This window comes from Emys orbicularis, chromosome 6 (genome assembly GCF_028017835.1).
Source record: "Emys orbicularis isolate rEmyOrb1 chromosome 6, rEmyOrb1.hap1, whole genome shotgun sequence".
In the NCBI taxonomy this organism is placed as follows: Eukaryota; Metazoa; Chordata; order Testudines; family Emydidae; genus Emys; species Emys orbicularis.
Genome location: NC_088688.1, coordinates 119479903 through 119500882, shown reverse-complemented (window position 1 = coordinate 119500882; position 20980 = coordinate 119479903). Strand labels below are relative to the sequence as shown.

At 42.3% G+C, this 20980-nt stretch overlaps 1 protein-coding gene across 1 annotated transcript in view; it reads left to right on the top strand.

Annotated features, from left to right (window-relative positions):
• The window catches only part of MUSK (muscle associated receptor tyrosine kinase), an 80465-nt gene that overhangs the window by 29270 nt on the left and 30215 nt on the right, over window positions 1–20980 (top strand). The window contains exons 6-8 of the mRNA XM_065406635.1: window positions 8719–8843; window positions 17344–17503; window positions 19385–19391. Coding sequence (XP_065262707.1) covers window positions 8719–8843; window positions 17344–17503; window positions 19385–19391 — 292 coding nt within the window. The remainder of the gene's footprint in view (window positions 1–8718; window positions 8844–17343; window positions 17504–19384; window positions 19392–20980) is intronic.

Sequence of the window (20980 nt, the reverse complement as noted above, 5' to 3'; positions counted from 1 at the left end):
AGATAAAGTTAATGGGAGTGTATTGTGCTAAATAAACTGATCATGTCAGCACAAATACCACCTGTATCTTGCACAGGTTCACTTTTTGACTGTTGCCGAAAAGAAAAAGAACTACCTATGTTCCAAAGGGACATTCAATAAGAGATCAGACCCCAAAAGTAAGGCAAGAAGCGCTTTCTCACGAAATAATGATCTTATTTTACTTCCTTTACCCTCTTTCTTTGGTCAAATGCACTGGAGATGATAGAAAAGACTTAAAGTTCAGGAAAAACATTTTTTATCTTTGTAGAAGGATTATAAAGGCCCAATTCACCTTCTCTTATGACATTTGATTATTATGTATTTGTATTGCATAGTGGCTATAGGCACTGCCCCGTTGTACTAGAAATTGTATGTCTCAGTTTCAGGGTAATTGCACTTGTATTTCTCCTCTGTGGTCCCTGAAGGGCATCCACTTATGGTTTCTGGCTCCTCAGCCATCACCTCTCTTGTATGGAGACCCACGTCTTTCTCCCTCCTGACAGGTTTTAAGGCTGCCTAGCACTGTGATATCCCCAGCAAGCCAGTCCGATTGAAGGCCAACAGTGCCTTGCTTTCTCTCTGAGGGCTCTGACCAGTGTATTGCAGCAGTTAAAAGTTACCACACAGCTTGTTCTTAGCAAGCACATTGAGTCTTAAGGTAAAAGCATCACAGAGAAAACATATTAAAAACAATAAAAGAGCCTACACGCATGCTAAAAGCTTACCAGAGCCCACCTCAGCTTCAACTGAGAGGTGGTAGGTGTCACTCTTTCCAATCCCACAGCTGGGTTTGCCCACTTGGTTACAAGTTCATGTCAGTTTTTAGATCAGGAAACAGAACCCTGACTGGACAGTTCAGCTGTTTCTTAATACAGTTTGGGCCTTTTATCTCCAGTCTCCAGGGCCAGATAATCAATCGCTCCAGTTGATGGCGCTCTCCTCAAGCCCTAGATACAAAAGAGGCTGTGCTTTTGTATAATCACAGTTATGGAATTTGAATTAACTGTTCCTCAGGGATTCCCCCGACTTAACACTTATTGTCCCGAAACTCCATGCCTCTCTGACACATTTCAATATAGTCTTCTGAACTCCTTACACTTCCCAGGACTCACATCTGTCACACTGTACAAACACATAGTAAGATGCAATCTATGCCCTAAAGACCTCACAATGTAAATAGACAAGATTCATAGATTTTAAGGCCAGAAGGAACCATTAAGATCAAGTCTGACATCCTGTATGACACAGATCAGAGAACCTTACCCAATAATTTCTGCATCAAACCCATAAATTATTTTTGAGCAAGGGAATGTTTTTAAAAAAAGACAACCAAGACAGAGAAAGGAAAGGAGAAAGTATTATTATCTCCATTGTACAGATGAGGAACGGAGGTAGGGAAAGAGTAAGTGATTTGCTTAAGATCATGTGTGAAGTCCGTGGAAACTGAACCCAGATCTCCTGATTCCCAATCTATACCCTCACCAAAGCACTAGCTCTGCCCAAACTTCCACCAGAATCTTACATTGGCTTTCATAACAGTTTTGACTGTGTATGGAATGGCAGGGAAGCAGGCCCTTAAAGACAAGCTACCAAAATAGAGAGAGCTTTAAAAATATACCACAAATAAACACATTTCATAAACAGTTACATATCTTTCATACTAGCCTTATTTCTGTTAGAACAAATCAGATATATTCCTGTTTAAAGAAGGATTTTCCCTCCCAATAGTTTCTCCTCTTAGTGTTCCTTCAGCAAAGGTTTTTTTTTTCTGCCTCCAATTTTGTGCGTGCAAAAACTTACAAGTACATTTTCTAGCAACAAGGTAGTTATGGGCAAGTTTTCAAAAGAAGGTGCCTGAAGTTAGGCAACTAAATCCATACCTAGGCATCTAAATAAGTAGCCTGATTTCCAGAAGTGCTCTGCACCCAGCTCACACTAATTTCAAGGGCTGTAATGGGTGGGAGAGTATTCCTTTGAAAATTAGGCCACTTATTTTTCAACCGATGTATGGATTTAGGTGCCAGGTGTGAAAATTTTGCCCTCGACGTCTCCATGCCAAAGAATGCACCTGAATTATTTATAACCATAAAACGTTTCCTTTAATTATGTACAGACACAAAACTGGGAGCACGAAACCTGAGGTATAGTTCAAAATAAGGCCCACAGTGGTGGGAGCAAAACTATTTCCATGGCAATAAACTAGGGAGTTATAATAGAATATAACCAGAAGAATATGACTTAATTCCAGGGCAAAGCAGGAGATGGATTGAGGGAGAAAATCTTTATATTTCTTAACCTGTAAGCGCCTTGGGGCAGGGGCTGTGTCTATATTTCTTCAGCGCCTGAAGATCCTGATTGGGGTCTCTGAGCACGACTGAAATACACAGACTAGGACAGATTTTCAAAAGGGCTCAGCTTCCATTTAGGCAGCCAAAGGAAGAAGCCAGATTTTCAAGAAGAGCTCAGCACAGAGCATCTTCACTTGAGTGTCTAAGTGGGAGCTGTTGTGAAAATCTAGCGTAATAAATAATGAACACTCTTAGATCTATCTCAGTCCAGATCACAGTGGACACATCACTGCTATTGGAAGTAACTGGCACCCCGGTTGGCAGCTGGGATGAATTTTTCCTATTGTATTGGTGGAGAATCTGGCACTGCTTGTCCCCATGCTGTACCAGGTCTGTAGTTAAATAGAGGGGAATTCAATCTCCAAGGCTGTTAATCCTCTCGCTCGCGCACACACGCATACACACACCTCCCTCCACCAAAAAGGTCTTCATTAATAGGAAAGAAAACATTTGCCACCACCACTGAAAAGACACAACCTCCAGTTGGGACCCCATGTTCTAAGAAATGGGATCTACATTAAGAGATTTGCCAAGCTGGGGGTGCTAATTTGAGGACTTTTCATATTTATTTAAAAAATGGAAAATACTGAATTCCTTACTTGTATTAACTAGAAATGAAATCTGGCCGGTCATAAACCAGGCCAGCACACTAAACTTCATCCCAAGCCCCCTAATAAATGTCCGCCTTTATTTTACTGCCCTGCTAAATGAAGTACTGTATCACTGCAGGCTTACTAGGAGACATCTGTTCTTAGGCCAGCTGCTCTCATTTCTGAGACTGAAGTAACATCATCCAGTCTGAACAGTAGGATTTTAATTCAGCCACAAAACTTTTTATGTCATGAAATGACTAAAACACATTCTCCCAAATTTGAATGACTAAACTCCTTGCAGGTGACTTTCCTTTTCCTTTTAATTAGTTCTGATTGTTTTCAAGTGGGACATCTGATCCCTCAGTCCTTTAAAACAGAACGGTCCTACTGTCACAAATTGGAGTTTTGCGTGAGCAAGGGCTACAGGATCTGGCCCTTTGCTGATATAGGGCTCGATTGGTTTCAGGTTTCAGTCTGCAACCATGAGGGCTAAACATTTACTTTTTTTACAAAAAATGAAAGCTGAGAGTTTTATGAAATCACTTGACTCCAGCAGCTGGGGCTTTAAGAAAAAACATCAACAATCATGAGACTCAGGATAAAATCACAAGAGGTGGCAACATGGGGGCTATTTATTTGGATGACTAACTAAAGATTTAGGAGCCTAACTTTAGGCACTGATTTTTTTAAAATCTTGGCCTATGTCCACATATTTTCCACCAGTCTTTTTATACCCAAAGTGCAATAAATAGATTGAAATCACCTCCTTTCCACTGAGGACTTTTCCAGATTTTGGTTTTGTTTGTGCTTGCCACACAAGATGCTTCATAAAAGCATACAAATATTGTGCAAAGTCAGTCACTCTTCGTGACAATAAGAAGTACAGTCATCTAGATCCCAATCTATCACATTCATTAATTCTTTCTGAGGAATTTAAACTGAGACGGGTCAGGGACAATGAGACCTGGGGTTAGATTTTTCTTGAAAGGTCAGCTATGTAAACTATGACATTTTTACCCTCTGACATTTCCAATTAATCTGCATGAAATCCCAATAATTCTCCAAATACCATGTCTGAATAAACATCATACATTATACTGCATCGGCATGCATCACCACAACTGCCACGCATGTAGTCATTAATCTCATGCCAATCCCCAGAACTAGTCAAGTGAAGCACAATTTCTACAGCTGACACTAGGGGAGTAGATCCCACTCACAGTCCAAATGGATTTTTCAGTAAAGCGTGATCAGTGACTCGCAGCAGCAGAGGTGGACTCTGATTTAACATGAATCATATGGATTCCATATGGAATTTGCTTGATCTTTCTCTCTCTTACACACACCCCACCACCAATAATGTCATGCAGCCAGTCAGAGTATAGGGTTTTATTAATCAGTGTTGCCAGCTCTCACGATTTTATCATGCGTCTTGTGATATTTGGTGTTTTTCCTACAGTCTCAGCTCCTGGAGGCAAGTGACTGTGTGAGAATATATGAGAATCTCAGCTTTCATTTATTTAAAAAGTAAGTTTCTTACTTTTTAAAGTAAGCCTTCCCGATTGCAAAGCAAAGCTTGAAAATGTGACACAAGCACACCTGAAAGGTTCAGAAACTAGACAGGAAATAAAAAGAATCCAAATGTATTATTTTTATTAAAAATCTCACACTTTTAAAGATTGATCTCATGATTTTGTGGCTCCTGACCTCATGGTTTATGAACATTTAGGGTTGGCGGTAGTGTTGACTGTACTGTCATTATGCAAATTGGACCCCCCCCTGAGTCAATCAGGATGTGTGGCATTGTGTATGGATACAGTCTGGTGTCAGTAGCAGTACAGCATCCCTCTGAGATGAATAGCAGACAATTCCATTTCTGTGCAGGAAGAATGGATAAAACCACAGGAATAAGAGGAATAAGCATTCAGCTTCTAAGCTAGAATCTAATATCAAAGCATGTTTTTTCTTAGCAAGGTAATAGCTTTTCAAAATAACCGTATTCTAGGGAGAGCTCCAAGATTTATGGATAGTAGGACAAACTGCATCAGTGGAATGTCTGACTGCATGTTAAATGCTCCAGCGTGCAAAGGAATTTCTCCACTGTGAAGAGACTTTTGTATCCCATATAGATTGCCATGGAATCCTAAAAAAAGACTGCTGATATATAAAGCTGCAATTACCATAGCCTTGGGAGGATTCGATTTTTATAGGTCAATGTCGATAAATGCCAATTTCATACCATACACACACAAACCGACAAAAAATATATCCATAGATGATAATCTACTCTTACAGATAGGCAAAGTAAGAAAAATGCTGCTTGAGAACTTATTCGAGATTGATTTAAGGATATTTACACTGTATATTTTGACATGTGATGTTTTAACGATTATTAGGTATGTAAAGCGATTAAAAAAATTAATCGTGATTAATCACATGATTAAAAAAGTTAATCAGGATTAATCACACAATTGCGCTGTTAAACAATAATAGAATAGCATTTATTTAAATATTTTGGATGTTTTCTACATTTTGAAATATATTGATTTCAATTTAAACACAGAATACAAAGTGTACAGTGCTCACTTTATACTCATTTTTTATTACAAATATTTGCACTGTAAAAAACAAAAGAAATAGTATTTTTCAATTCATCTAATACAAATACTGTAGTGCAATCTCTTTATCATGAAAGTTGAACTTACAAATGGAGAATTATGTACAAATATAACTGCATTCACAAAAAAAAACAATGTAAAACTTTAGGCTCTACAAGTCCATTCAGTCCTACTTCTTGTTCAATCAATCACTCAGACAAACAAGTTTGGTTACATTTTCAGGAGATAATGCTACCCGCTTCTTGTTTATAATGTCACCTGAAAGTGAGAACAGATATTCACATGGCATTGTTGTAGCCAGCATCACAAGATATTTACGTGCCAGATGTGCTAAAGATTCTTATGTCCCTTCATGCTTCAACCACCCTTCCAGAGACATGCGTCCATGCTGATGATGGGTTCTGCTCGATAACGATCCAAAGCAGTGCAGACCAGTGCATGTTCATTTTCATCATCTGAGTCAGATCCCACCAGCAGAAGGTTGGTTTTCTTTTTTGGTGGTTCGGGTTCTGTAGTTTCTGCATCAGAGTGTTGCTCTTTTAAGACTTCTGAAAGCATGCTCCACACCTCGTCCCTCTCAGATTTTGGATGGCACTTCATTTTCTTAAACCTTGGGTCGAGTGATGTAGCCAGGGGCGGCACCAGCGCACCAAGCGCGTGCCTGGGGCGGCAAACCGCGGGGGGCGGCAGTCAGGCGGCTTTTGGCGGCGCACCTGCGGGAGGTCCGGGGTCATCATCCTAGACTACCATAACACAAAATATATGGTAGAATGCAGGTAAAACCATGGAGCAGAAGACATACAATTCTCCTCCAAGGAGTTCAGTAACAATTTAATTAACGCATTTTTTTAAACAAGCGTCATCAGCATGGAAGCATGTTCTCTGGAATGGTGGTCGAAGCATGAAGAGGCATATAAATGTTTAGCATATCTGGCACATAAATACCTTGCAATGCTGGCTACAAAAGTGCCATGTGAATGCCTTTTCTCACTTTCAGATGACATTGTAAATAAGAAGTGGGCAGCATTCTCTCCCGTAAATGTAAACAAACTTGTTTGTCTTAGCAATTGACTGAACAAGAAGTAGGACTAAGTGGACTTGTAGGCGCTAAAGTTTTACATTGTTTTGGTTTTGAGTGCAGTCATGTAACCAAAAAAAATCTACATTTGTAAGTTACGATAAAAAGTCACGATAAAAAGATTGCAGTACAGTATCTGTATGAGGTGAATTGAAAAATACTATTTCTTTCGTTTGTCATTTAAAAAATGCAAATATTTGTAATCAAAGTAATATAAAGTGAGCACTATACACTTTGTATTCTGCGTTGTAACTGAAATCAATATGTTTGAAAATGTAGAAAAACATCCAAAAATATTTAATATATTTCAATTGGTATTCTGTTGTTTAATAGTGCGATTAAAACTGCAATTAATTGCAATTAATTTTTTTGAGTTAATCACGTGAGTTAACTGAAATAATCGACAGTCCTAAAAATTATAAAGCTAACTTCTTTAATCTCTGTGGATACACTGTCATTAAATAATTGTCTGACACCCCCCTCATAATTTCCCACAACTGTGAAAATTTAAATCAATAAAAATGTAAAAAAAGTACTTAAAAAACTATTATTTTGCACAACTGTGAAAATTTAAATTGACAGAAATCTTAACAAATACTTAAAAATAAACATCAATATTATCCATAAAAATTATATATATATATATATATATATAAAATCGAATTCTGCCAAGCCTGCATAACCAGAGCAAAATGTAAATAGCTAACTTAGGTCCTGTAAAACTAGATGAAACCTGTGTAGTACAAGTGTTCATTTCTATATACAGCGCAAACACCAGGTTCAAGGATATAGGAAGATAATGTGTTAAAATTACCTTCCCAAGACAATGAATAAGGAAATTCTTTTCATGCCAATGCTAGTCTTGTATGTATGTGGTCTTTCAGAAGAAAAGACGCCTACATCACTCACTGAAGAGAGTTTGTAGACGATGGAGACACACTAATGACTCTATAGTAAAGGCCCAAACTGTTGGGGTATGTCTACACGACAGCTGGGAGCGAGTCTCCCTGTCCAGGTAGTTAGACTTGTACAAGCCAGGCTCAAGCTAGTGCGCTAAAAATAGCAATCTGGCCATTCCAGCTCTCCCTCTCCCATTATGCACCAGGCTCAGGGACTCCCATGATGCACTGCCTCCCCTCGCCAAGAGAGGTGCCCATGGTGCATCAGGGGAGACTCGTCTGACGAGGGAGCCTGGCCAATCAAGGAGAATGGGATCATGAGGCAATGTGGCGGCATTTCAGAATCTAAATATTTCAGTTTTGATTTTTTTGCCAAAAAAGGTAAAAAATTATTGCAGAAAAATTCCTATTTTGTGACCACTAGCTGACATGCTGCCAGCACTGGGTGTGGACGGGGTATGGAGCAGTGTGGGGCCAGAGACACAGCTCATGGCTGCCTTTGGATCCATCTGGTTGGACCCTGCTTTCCCTTGACCTCCGCAAGTTCTGCCTCTCAGTGCAATGCTAGCCACTCCTCCCTTGGTGGATGATATGATGGGAGTGGAGAATTTCAGGAGTCGCGGGATCTTCTGTGCTAAAACCTTATCTCGGAGGTTCCCAGTACAATTCTGTCTGAACTTTAATGAAAGGCACCTCCCCCACGCCTTGTTAATGGTGTGCATGACTGATTTCTGCTGGTCCCTTGGGCGATAGCTTAAAATAGTTTTCACTATTTGTAGATGAGCGATCAGGTTATGCCGTGCAGAAACATAGCTTGTTGTGCATTTATTGTAAATTGTCCCACATCAATGCACTGTACGTGGGTTTATCCCAGTACACCAAACTCTGTCCTCCAAATTCTTGCACATGCACTCGCCTCTGCAGTTTGTTGGAGTTGCCCACAAAAATCTGAAAGCAAAATTTGGCTAGTATTGTGTAATGTACATAAAGATGACAGTCTTGGGGAAAAAAAGGTCTCTCATTTACTAGTGAATCTATGCAATGTTTTTATTCACTGCAGGGCTTGGACTGCCACCTCTTTCAAGATTTACTGAAGAGGAAGAGTATCTGAGCTTCATCTTTAAATAGTCACTTAACTAGTACCTTTTTTCGTCTTAACAGTTTTTGCCAGAATCCTGAAGGCTCCTGAATCCCACAATGTCACCTTTGGGTCTGTGGTGACTCTGCGGTGCACGGCAACGGGCATTCCCGTTCCCACTGTCACGTGGCTTGAAAATGGAAAAGCTGTAAGTGCCCCTTTGATACCTCTGACTAATGAGCGCTGGCATCAGGAAGAAGCATGATCTAATGAATAAAACGCAGAAGTGGGAGCCAGGAAGTTGGGTTCTATTCCTGTCTGAAATGATGTGGCGTGCCACCTTGGACAAATCATTGAACCTCTCTGAGTCTCATTTCCTCCTCTGTAAACTGTGGATAATTGTACAGTGCTTACCTGCTTCATTGAGGTGTCGTGTTGAGTGACCTGTTAATGATTGCAAAGTGCTTGGTAATCCTTAGGTGCAAAGCATTATAGAAGTGTGCAATATGGTTATTATTAGTAGTGCTCTACATCAGCAGGTCTGCATGTCTGATTTAGTGTTTTATGGGGCTTTTCTTGCCATCTTTTCTGACTTTCCTTTTAATGATCCCTTTGATTGGTAGCCAAATATATCAATAATAATAGGGCGAAAAGATGACATGCTGACTCTGTTATAAAGATATCTAGCGTTAATATATCCTGGCTTATCCCCTCCCCCCAGACTGTAGCTACAAGAACATCAACCTGGTACTAACATCTCACAGCAGTCCCATGGCATGGTTCTCTCTGTAAACAATCTGCCCACACAGAATATTTATAGGTTCACTGACTTTAAGGCCAGAAAGAATCATTGGATCATGTAATTTGACCTCCTGTATAACACAGGACCTTAAATTTCACCCAGTTACCCCTGTAATAAGCCCAATAACTTGTGTTTGGCTAAAGCATATCTTCCGGAAAGGCACCCAATCTTGATCTGAAAACATTCAGAGTTGGAGAATCCACCACTTCCCTTAGTAATATGGTCCAATGCTTAATCTCCGTCACTGTTAAAAAAGCGTGCCTTATTTCTAATTTGAATTTGTCTGATTTTAACGTCTATCCCTTGTTTCTTGTTCTGCCTTTCTACATTGATTGAGAAGCCTTTTAGTGTCTGGTATTTACTCTCTATGAAAGTACTTATGCACCATAATCAAGTCTGCTCTCAATGTTCTTTCTGCTGAACTAAACAGTTTGAGCTCTAAGTCTCTCACTGTAAGGCGTTGTCTTCAGCCCTCAAATCATTTTGTTTCTCTGCATCCTGTGCAATTTTCAACATACTTTTTAAAATGTGGACATCAGAAGACGTGATTCTATTACCAATCTCACCAATGCCATATACAGAGGTAAAATCACCTCCCTAAACCTACTCACGGCCCTCCTGTTTATACATCCAAGGATCTCATCAGCCCTTCTTTTGCCATAGCATCACACACGTTGAGTTACTTATCCACTATACCCCCTAAATCCTTTTTAGAGTCACTGCTTTCCAGGACACAGTCCCCCACTTTGTAGGCACGACCTACATTCTTTGTCTGTCGATGAATGACCTTTGGATGTATTAAAACGCATTTTGTTTGAATGGGCCCAGCTTATCAAGCAATCCAGATCATTCTGCATGACCGCCCTGTCCTCATCATTATTTACCACCCTACCAATCTTTGTGTCATCTGCAAATTTGATCTGCAGTGATTTAATAGTTAATTTCAGATCACTGATAAAAATGTTGAATAGCATCAGACCCAGTACTGATCCCTTTTGAAACAGCCCCATTTGATGATTCCCCATTGACGATGACTTTTTATGATCTGTCAGTATTAATGCAGGTACTGCTAGAACCTGCAAAAAACCCTGCCTAAAATGCTCTCTGAATTTGTGAACTGTCCCCACTCATGTTCTGCATTAAGGACAACATTTTTGCCTGCCAGAGTGGCTGCACACAGCAGGATGAGGGCATGGGGAGCAATGTCCTCTACTGTGAAAATTAAAACAAGCAATGGTCCAGCAGCTCCATTGTGTGTTAGACATGACTCCCAGGAAGCATATTCTGCTGGTTTATGGGTGATGTCCCAAGACCTCTGATGCACAAGGAATGCTACTGAACTTGCTGTCCCCAGGCAGAGAGGCTAAGGAACCGTCTGCTCTCCATTACCCCACTGCTTAAGGATGCAAGGGCAGAATATTGCCTTAACTGCTTTGTCAGTTGGCTACTTGTATATCATCTTACCAGTAGTCAAATGGCCTTTTCTATACATCCTCAATTCCTTTAATTCATCTTTAGTAGCCCTGAAAAAAGATCTTTAGGGACACTTTACTTTTCACCCTCATATTCTTTTCTATTGATACCCTCTATCCATTTGGGTTCGGTATGTGCAGATTTTGTCATCTGCAGGGGCACATGTTAGAGTACCCAAAGTGGATGAGCATAGCACACAAGGAAGCTTGCTTGAGGTCCTAATGAAAATCAGACTCTTTCCGCATTCAGTTTTTGGACCATATAGCACAACTGTTTTTTATAGCTGGGTTTAACACCATTTTGCAGGGACAAATGTTATTGGGACCTATTTCCAACAGTATATCTTTCTGGTGGCGTAAGCTCTTGGGGAGTGAGTACTGTGTAATGACCTAGAAAGGTAGGCAGCATCTTCGTCCTTCTGTGGAATGCTAGCAGATGCTGGGCCTTGCAGATCAGTTTTCCGTTGGAGGAGAAATCAATAAGGTGGAGTCTGGGTATTTTTTAGTGCAACTTGTTAATTTTACACTGTATACAACAGCCCTTGAAAACAGGCGGTCACAAACACCAGACAAGGAAATCTCCTCTTTCAGGAATCGCAGCTCAAATGCCAAGCCCTGGTTCCTAGGAAGAAAATTTGTCCCAAGGATTAACAAGAGTTACAGAGATTAAGACAGAGAGTAAACTCTCCTGCTGCTTGCAACCGCTCCACCAAAAGGTACTAATATCACAAAACTAGCAACAATGCGTCCAAGACTGAACAGGGACCACATGCTAAGAAAAAGATCTTGCAAGACCATGTGTAACAGCACTAACTGATGACTCCTACATTATCGTTCTAGTTGTGGCATCTTTGGGGCATTATACTCCCATGTGCTTGCCTTGTGGGTCATGCATTCAGTATGAATCACATGCAGTCCCCCTCATTCACATACACTCTCCAGATTTCTGTGTTGTGTTCTCCTGGGTGCTGGGCAATGTGTGTTCTTATATTCTTTCATAGCCACTTTCTGCTGCTCTTATGTCTGAGATCACGCTCCTATGGAGGAGCGGCAGAACAGCTGAGAAAACAGTAGAACCACAGAATTCTCTGCCTTCTTTGAAAAAGCCTTCTGAAAAGCAAGATCCCTCCTCCCTTTATCACTAAATAGGCCTCAATATATCAAAGGAGCTCTCAGCACAGGATCCTAAATGCCTGTTATCTATAGTATCAGGGTACGTCTACACTACCCGCCGGATCGGCGGGTAGTGATCGATCTATCGGGGATCGATGTATCGCATCTCATCTCGACACGATACATCGATCCCTGAACGCACTCCCCGTCGACTCCGGAACTCCACCGCTGCGAGAGACGGAAGCGGAGTCAACGGGGGAGTGGCGGCCGTCAATCCCGTGCCGCGAGGATGCAAAATAAGTCGATCTAAGATACGTCGACTTCAGCTACGCTATTCTCGTAGCTGAAGTTGCGTATCTTAGATCGATCCCCCCCACCCAGTGTAGACCAGGCCTCAGTATCTTCTTCCACCTCAACTGCCAGCTCCTTTTCTTGACCTGGTGATTTACTAGTGCCTTTGTTCTGTGTAGATCCAGTCACTACAAACTTATCCCAGAGAAAGGAGGGTCTGACCAACACACCTGACCTCCAGCCAAGGGCTGAACTTTGTATACTCAATCCATTTCTTAACTGGGCATTGTTTGGGCTGGGGTCAGATCCGCTCCAGCCTCTATGCCTCCAAGGCAAAATCAGTCCCAAGAGGAATGCCTTCGCGACCACATAGCTTTAAATATGGTAAGGAGACCTTTCTTTAATGAGTGCCTGCCTCTAGTAAAGTTAAACCAGGAAACAGGTGGAATCGAGCACATGTATTTAAAGACTGACTTGCAAGCAAGCAACAGCGAGTAATTTGAGGATGTGATCCCTGCAGTGTCTGTGTTGTTATAGTCTCTGAATGCTGACCTGTAATTGTCCTGAAGTTTAAAGAGGATGAAAGGACTGTACTGTAGTCATTAAACTGCCATGGAACAGAAAGATGAAAGTTTCTCTAAACAGCTGTCTTGACTTCCCAATGAACAAACAAAAATACTGTTCCAATTCTGTTTCCCCTCGTTAGTCATTGCAAGACATCACGGGACTGAACTATAGCTCTCTGTTGTACTGCAAGGGAGAATTAAGCTAAACACAAAGATATGGTAAGAGCCTCTTCTTTCTTAGATTCCAAAATGGAATTTTAAAAAGTTAAAGAAAATCCTACGGGGGGGGGAAAAACGTAAGCAATTTCTTTAACTAGTAAAGGGAATCAATACATTTAATGAAGACAATCTCAGGTTCCAAGTAGAAAAATTAACAGCCAATTTGTAAGGTCTAAAAATACAATTACCTGAAATTTTCAAGAGCTACATCAGAAAGCCAAGGTGGGCGAGGTAATATCTTTTTTTGGACCAACTTTTGTTGGCAAGAGAGTCAAGCGTTCAAGCTTACACAGAGCGCTTCTTCAGATCTGGGCCACAGACTTTGGTCCAATAAAAGATATTACCTCACCCACCTGGTCTCTCTACTATCCTGGGACCAACATGGCTACAACAACACAGCAAAAGCTACCCCAGGCTTTCTCAGGCTGTTTTACATAATGCAAATGACAGTTCGTTATGCTCTTGCTGTTTGCAAGCAAAGTCAAAAAGGGATCGTTTTCACACAAAGAGGCCTTGAGCTGAAATTGGCCATTGGATTATTTCCCCCTGTTCCTGAAAGTTCTATCAACTGACCTGGCAAGCAAAGCAGTTTGCATTGTGTGATCCAGGCTGAGAAGGAACAGTCCTGACTCACTGTTCTCAGATTTCCTTTCTGAGGCCCATTCCGCTGAGTAAAACTCCACAGAAGATCCCAGACTTGACTCAGACCCTTTAATGTTTTGGCACTCATTGGATACACAGGAAGAAGAGTGCAGAGGAAGGGAGGGAGGCTTATATCGAGACATATGAGACAGTGATCCATGGATCAGGAGTTTCGGTGAAAAATAAAATGACTGACAGGCTCCATGCTTGCAGAGAAGCTAACAGAACGGTCTAAGGATGTAAGAGAAGCATTTCAAGGAAGAAACTTATTAAAGCCCAGTCAGCCTGGCATACTAGCTCGACTATTATTACACCTGGTTGAAATCCTGAAGAAATTCCTTTTCCATACCAGCAAGAATGGATTGCAGTTTTGTATCCAAAGAAGTGGGGGCAGGACAAAAACTCTCCTTGCTCAATTATCTAATCATGAACAAAGGTAAATGTTTAAGAAAGAATGCATTCCTTTCCTCCGAAGTTGACTTCATGGATGTAAGGGGCGGGGATGTCTTTTGGTTCTGTGTTTGTTCATCTCCTAGCACAATGGGGTCCTGGTCCAGAATTTGGGCCCCTAGCCATTACCGCAGTAAACATAGATGATAATGATAATACTATGCATCTGTGTGATAGGGCTTAACACCCATCATCTGCAAGGCTAGCAATGCACCTTATTAGTCATCTTTGCTCCTGGGGAGGTGAGCAGCTAATTGGCTCATGGCCAAAGGGGGCCGAGATAAGCCCTAATAAATAAACTGAAGGAGTTTGGTTGGGGGAGGAGGAAGAGATGGCAGATGAGACAGGTCTCTCGGACTGAGAGAAGCCATCGGCTAGGGTGCACAGACAGAGACAACAGGGACAGCACAGTACAGAGGTAGCACAGGTAGCAAGGGAAGCCCTGAGATGGTGTCTGTAAGTAGAGAAGACTTGAGTAGCCCAAGAGGGCAGAAGAACTATTCAGTTTCGTTTGGGCTTGTTTATAACACCCCAGAAGGGGTCGGAACTTAGGTGACTTGGACGAAGGGCTGAGACACACAAGACTGGGGCCAGAGGCAGGTGACCAGCAGGAGGCGCTAGAGCCAAAGATAGCAGCTAAATCCTGCACTCTGGGGGTGAGTAAATCCTGCCACAGTCCTCTACTCTGCCGATTTCAAACGCTGGTACAATGCGCAACCAAACTGAATATGTGTGACCCAACTGAGTTTCGATAGTATTGTGCTATTTGGAAGACACACATTTAGTTAAAACTGTTGCCAGATATTTTCTACAGGTAAGACCTCCGACTGGGATGACAGGAATTCTTGAACCAGAACTGATTCCTGTTAATAGAAATCTCACTCCTAACATCACACTGGATAACTGATACTAAAAATTATTCCTGCCGTGTGGCAGTAGCCATTCTAAATATGGCCCAACTCCTTCCCTGGCCCCGTTGCCTCTCTCCAGTTTGATTCTGGCTCCAGAGACCTCCTCACTTGCTCCTTCCTGCTTCCTGACTCCCTCCCCATAGTGGCTTTCAGTACCTGTGCATATATGGGTATACACCAGAAACTGAGAGCCACTAGCCATTAGCCAATGAATCCTAAAAACATGGATGCTGCACACCCTGAATCAAAATGGATCCAAACTCGGTTTGAAGTTTATTGTTATTTTTCCACTTGATTTAAAAATAATATGGTACAAAATCTGACAGACTAGATCCACAAGCAATAAAAAGAAGCCATAAGCCTGTCTTAACCACCCAGCTAAAGTGAGTTTACGGCTGCTTTTTGGCACTGGAGTATCACAAAGTATCCGGAGCCTGATCATGAATCTGCTTCAAAATGCTAACTGTAAAGAAGGGATTTTCCTGATGATCCAGTGCTGATCTACAGACCTCAGAAACCAGCACAGATTAGGGAGGGTGGGCAGATTCTGATAAAAGAAGCGCCAACTCAAAATCCTAACCCAAACACCTCAACCTTTAAAGAGTCATTTAATTCGTCAGGCCAACTCTAGACGTGCAAGGGCTCACAAAGCACAAGGATGGGAGAAATCCCGGTGTCATTGATGTTGATGGCAAATTTCCCAATAGTTTCAATGGGACCCACAAGGTTTCCATCCTGACTGCAATTGGGAGGTATTGGGAATCTCCCAAGTAAGTCTCTTCTCATGGGATATCCAGTTGAAGAGTAAAGTTCAATGGGAGTTGAGGGTAATGGATCATAATTTTGCAGACAGAAGTGTTCAGACAGTATAACTTAGCTTTGAATAAACATTTACACTAGAATACACAAACTCTTGAGAGTCAGGAATTATTAGCATATATTCCACTGTGTGGTACTTGTTATTCTAAGCATGGGCATTTTCCCATTGTCTTCAGTAGGACTACTCCCGTCTTTCATGTTAGACGTGTGCTTAAGTACCTTGCTGAATTGGGGCCCACGAAAAGATGTTCCAGATCACTAGCCCTAATTCCCATTGTCAGGTAGCACGACTAGGATCCAGAAATGAGACTCACTTGAATTATTCGTGATGGTTTGACACTGTCTCTGGCTCTCAGTGGTGGAGTAGGCTAACTGCTCAGCATTAACTTTGTGATGTGACTCTGCAGGAGCTATTATGGACCGTCATCTATAATTGCAGTGAGTGTCAGTGCTGTACCAACAAGAAAAGACAGAGCATAAAATTATCCCCGCCTAAAATCACATAGCTCCCAGCTCACTCATGGATTTCTGAAATGGGCAAAGAGAAGCACCAAATCTGAACTCTTTCACATGTTACTGGGCGGTGCAAAGTCAAAAAGTCTATCAGGCCTTTCATAACATTGGAGCCAGAGCACTTGTTCTGTTCAAACACTGCCTTAAAGCCTGGGTCTACCCTGAAAAGTGTAAAAATGATTTGTGAAAATTTGAGATCTTGACTTTTTGTCCTAATTTGGGACAGGACAATTTTCAAAATCTCTAAAATTTGAACCATTTTCCATCCATCCCTAATCCTTGGCTGCCATATTTAATGAAATGCAGTGAATTCAAAGGGAAATTTGCTCAGTTTACAAGTAACAAGATTTTTTTCCCTACCAGGGAGCCCTGCAATCTCAAAGCCATGCAATGTTCTTTGTGGCTCGTGTATCATCACCAATAAAGACAGATCCTGGACCAGATCCTCAACTCAATTACAAAACTCTGTATTACCCTGTGAAGTTGCAGTTTAGTTAATAGTTATTGATGTAGCATGAAACAGAAAGGAATCAGACGCCCCACTGTGTTGGCTTTGCACTGCTAACAGGGATAAAACATGCTAGGCTCTGTTTTTAGGAAGTGTGGAACACCCATCTTCTGAAAAAGAGACTCATTAAAGATGTCTCACATTGGGCATCCCAAAATTGGAGCACCCAAAATCACCAGTGATTTGAAAATCCAGACTATTAAAACTTGCTTTTGTCCGTAAAGTCAGCTGTTACAAAGGTGCCATTTTTATGCAGTCCCTTTTCTGACCGTGCCGTGCTTTAACTCACTGCCACTTTAATCCACCTGGTTCAGCTTTGTTTGTTTATTTATTTTTAAAATTGTCTTTAAAAAAAAACCTCAACCAACCCCCAACCCATTGTTCTGTTCTTTGATCTTTTAGGTTTCTGCAGGATCTATAGTCGAAAGTGTGAAAGACAGAGTGATCGACTCCCGACTGCAAGCATACGTCACCAGGCCGGGCTTGTTCACATGCATTGCCACCAACAAACACAGCAAAACCTTTGGCACTGCAAAAGCTGCAGCGACTATCACTGTGTCAGGTATGCTGAAAAGAAAAGGCTTTTACTAAGCATCTTGCCACCCAGCATTAACTTTCTCCTGTCAGGAGGAAGGAGTAGGGGAAGAAGCTTTGGAGGATGTGAGGGGCTCTACTTAATAATAATTTACAGTGGGTTAAATTTGACCACAAGTGCAACCCCCTGCTGGGCTATTTCCTTATACACCTCTACCTCGATAAAACGCTGTCCTCGGGAGCCAAAAAATCTTACCGCGTTATAGGTGAAACCGCGTTATATTGAACTTGCTTTGATCCACCGGAGTGCGCAGCCCCGCCCCCCCGGAGCACTGCTTTACCGCGTTATATCCGAATTTGTGTTATATCGGGTCGCGTTATATCGAGGTAGCGGTGTATATCATTATGCTTCAGAGATTGGCACAGCTGTCATTTCCTGCTTACTTGCTGTTGTCTTGCATGCTCGGTCCCAGAAGTGCTGTGTAAGCTCATCCTTGTGGAGGAAGTCACAGTATTAATATCACCTAACGGCAAAGTGAAAATAACCTCAATGAGCTACTAGCATCTTGTTATATCAAAGAAACCATGGAGCTTGGTGGCAGAACGGGTTCCCCTCCTCACAGAGCGAGATTGCAGGGCCGTGCAGCTACTGGTCCTTAGGTGACTTCTCTGTTTGTTAACTGAACTGTGCTTTGGTGGGGGTCCTCCTGTGCTGTGAACTGGTATGATAAAGCAGGGAGGGACTGTTGATTATTGCAGGATAAACTGAGGGCCCAATTCATTCCTGCACTAGCAGTTAGTGACCAAAAGAAGATAATAGGGGAGGGGCAAACTAAGGAGTTGGTTTGTTTTCCCATCACCCACAAAAGACCTAGAGCTTCTTACAAGAGAACACTTCAGGCTTGATGGCAGAATTACCATAAGTCCTGAGTAAAGGGCAGTTTGTAGCTGTACTGCCCAAGATAAAAGCCAGTTCCAATTCACTCCACGGTTCCCCCTGGTTCCAGGAGGGAAGTAATCTGTGTCAGTCCCTTATCGGGAGCAAATTACTTCTTTCTCTGCCAGCTCAGCTGCGCTTGCTGGCATATTGTGGGGGGTAAAGATAGTGCTCCAGTCATTCCTGACCCCCGCCTGTTAACTCTCTGCCCAGCTGTGGATGCTCTTCCCCACGTGCTGTGCTGGTATCCTGCACAGGCATGTAGGGTGAGCCACAATTTAATCTTCAAGGCCATAGGTGCTGACTCTGTGGGTGCTCCAGGGCTGCAGCACCCATGGGAAAAAAATAGTGGGTGCTCCCCCTCCCTCCCAGCAACCGCCACAGATGCTGTTCAGCGGTGTGCAGGAGGAGCTGGGGGGAGGGGGTGGAGTGAGGGTATGGTGCACTTTGGGGAGGAATGGGGTGGGAAGATGTGGGGCGAGGATGGAGCGGGGAGCAGGAAGGGGAGTGGGAAGAGGTGGGGCAGGGCCTTGGGGGAAGGGGTGGAGTGGGGGTGGGACCCGGGACAGAGCAGCGGTCAAGCATCCCCCAGGAAATTAGAAAGTCGGTGCCTCTGTTCAAGGTCCTACATTATGTGGCCACCAACTGCTGATCTGCTGGCCTGCTAGAACCAGTGCCGTTGGCACTTGGATCACCACCATCCATTTCAGCAAGAATTTCACAGAAAATGCCTTCCTGTTCCTAATTCATTCTCCTTCCTTTCTTCCCAAAACACATCCAGGAAGCAAAGTCTTGGCCTCCCTCTCCCTTAGAAAATACAAATCAATGACAAAAGAGAATGGCAGAACATTTCCTGTATGAACCTTTAAGTTTTGCGTTCAAGAAGAACGGGTAAAAGGTCACTGACAAACTTTTCCCTTTCTCTCCCAAACCTGGCTCCTGTTGCGGCTGGCTCATGTGCCTTCCCAATAGAATGGAGGTAAGTATGTTTTCTTGTCTGTTGAGGTGTTTGTTTGGGCCAAGGTGGCTGGGAGAGGAGATGAATTATGAACAAAGAGAGTTTTGTTATATATTACCAAAACTAATGGATGAAGTGTATTGACAGCAAGAAGTAAGAACAGCATCTTAAAGAGGTTCTCGTATGTGTAACACTGTTCTTACTATACAGGTAGTTACTGGGAATTGGCTTCTAAACAAATTAAACTGTTTCTAATAGAGCAAATATACTCTGAACCAAATTCTGTTCTTAGTTACACACTGTGGCTCATGAAATTTGGATGCTGGTCCTGGCTTGCCACTGTCTTACTTATAGGGTGACCAGACAGCAAGTCTGAAAAATCGGGACAGGGGATGGAGCGGTAATAGGAACCTATATAAGAAAAAGACCCCAAAATCGGGACTGTCCCTATAAAATCAGGACATCTGGTCACCCTACTTACTTAGGGTACGTTTACACTGCACACTCCTTATGGCAGCATGTAGAGTACATACATTTCATGCCCCCTCTAGCATGGGTATAAATAGTAGTGTGGATGGTGAGGCATGCATAAGTGAATAGAGTAAAGCCACACCTGATGACTCTCTAGACGTCCTCCTCTGTCTACACTGCTATTTTAGTGTCCCGCTGATGGAGTCTTTCCCTGACACAGGGAAAGGCTCCAGCAGGGAAGAACAGTGGGGAAGGCTCCAGTAGCTTCTAAAGAAAGACTCGAGCAGCGGGGAAAGACCTTGACCGGGGGAGGCCTTGGGAAAAGGCTCTGGCAGCTCTCGCACTGCCGGAGCCTTTCCCCGCTGCTTGCCTGCCTGCCACAGTCTTTCACTGCAGTGTGGATGCAGCTTGCTTTACACGGCGACGTGCAGCTACATGCATCCTACATGTTGCCGCCACCAGTGGTGTGAAGTGTAGGCGTAGCCTTAGTGATCTTGAGCAAGACGCTTAACATGTCTGTGCTGTCTCAGTCGCCCCATCTGTAAAATGGGGATGACAAGCTATAGTTATGTGCAAACTATTGACCTCTTGGACTATCACAATTAATTTACCATTTATTAAAATATCTAGTTATTAAACCATCTATTAAACCATTCAGTAAACCTTTATAAGCTATTCATAAATGGAACCTTAATATAAAGTGACTGAAATTGCTGTGGTATACTCATCCCAGTTGAAACCAAGGAGTATAGAAAGTAATAGGAGAACCTCATTTGAGATTTCCCCTCTGATTTCCAGAATGAAGATTTTTTTGAATATATTTGGTTGAGCCTTTTTAAATTCCTTCATCACATTTGACTGAAACCTATTTAGGTTCCTCTGTCACTGACCACAGAATTGGGCAAGTTATTCATAGCTGATCATTTACTCTGTGAATTCAGCCCTCGTATTCTCTTCACTAGTAATCTATGAGCAGAGTTTAGTTTTTAGCATTTGTCATTCAGTGCCATTTGACGCAGATTTTAGGTGTGCATCTTTTAGTCCGTGTCTCCACAAAAATTCTTTGCAGCAACTGTTCCTTTCAGCATTTGCTGTTCAGAATTCACTTTAGTTTTAAGATGATTGCACATACACATTCT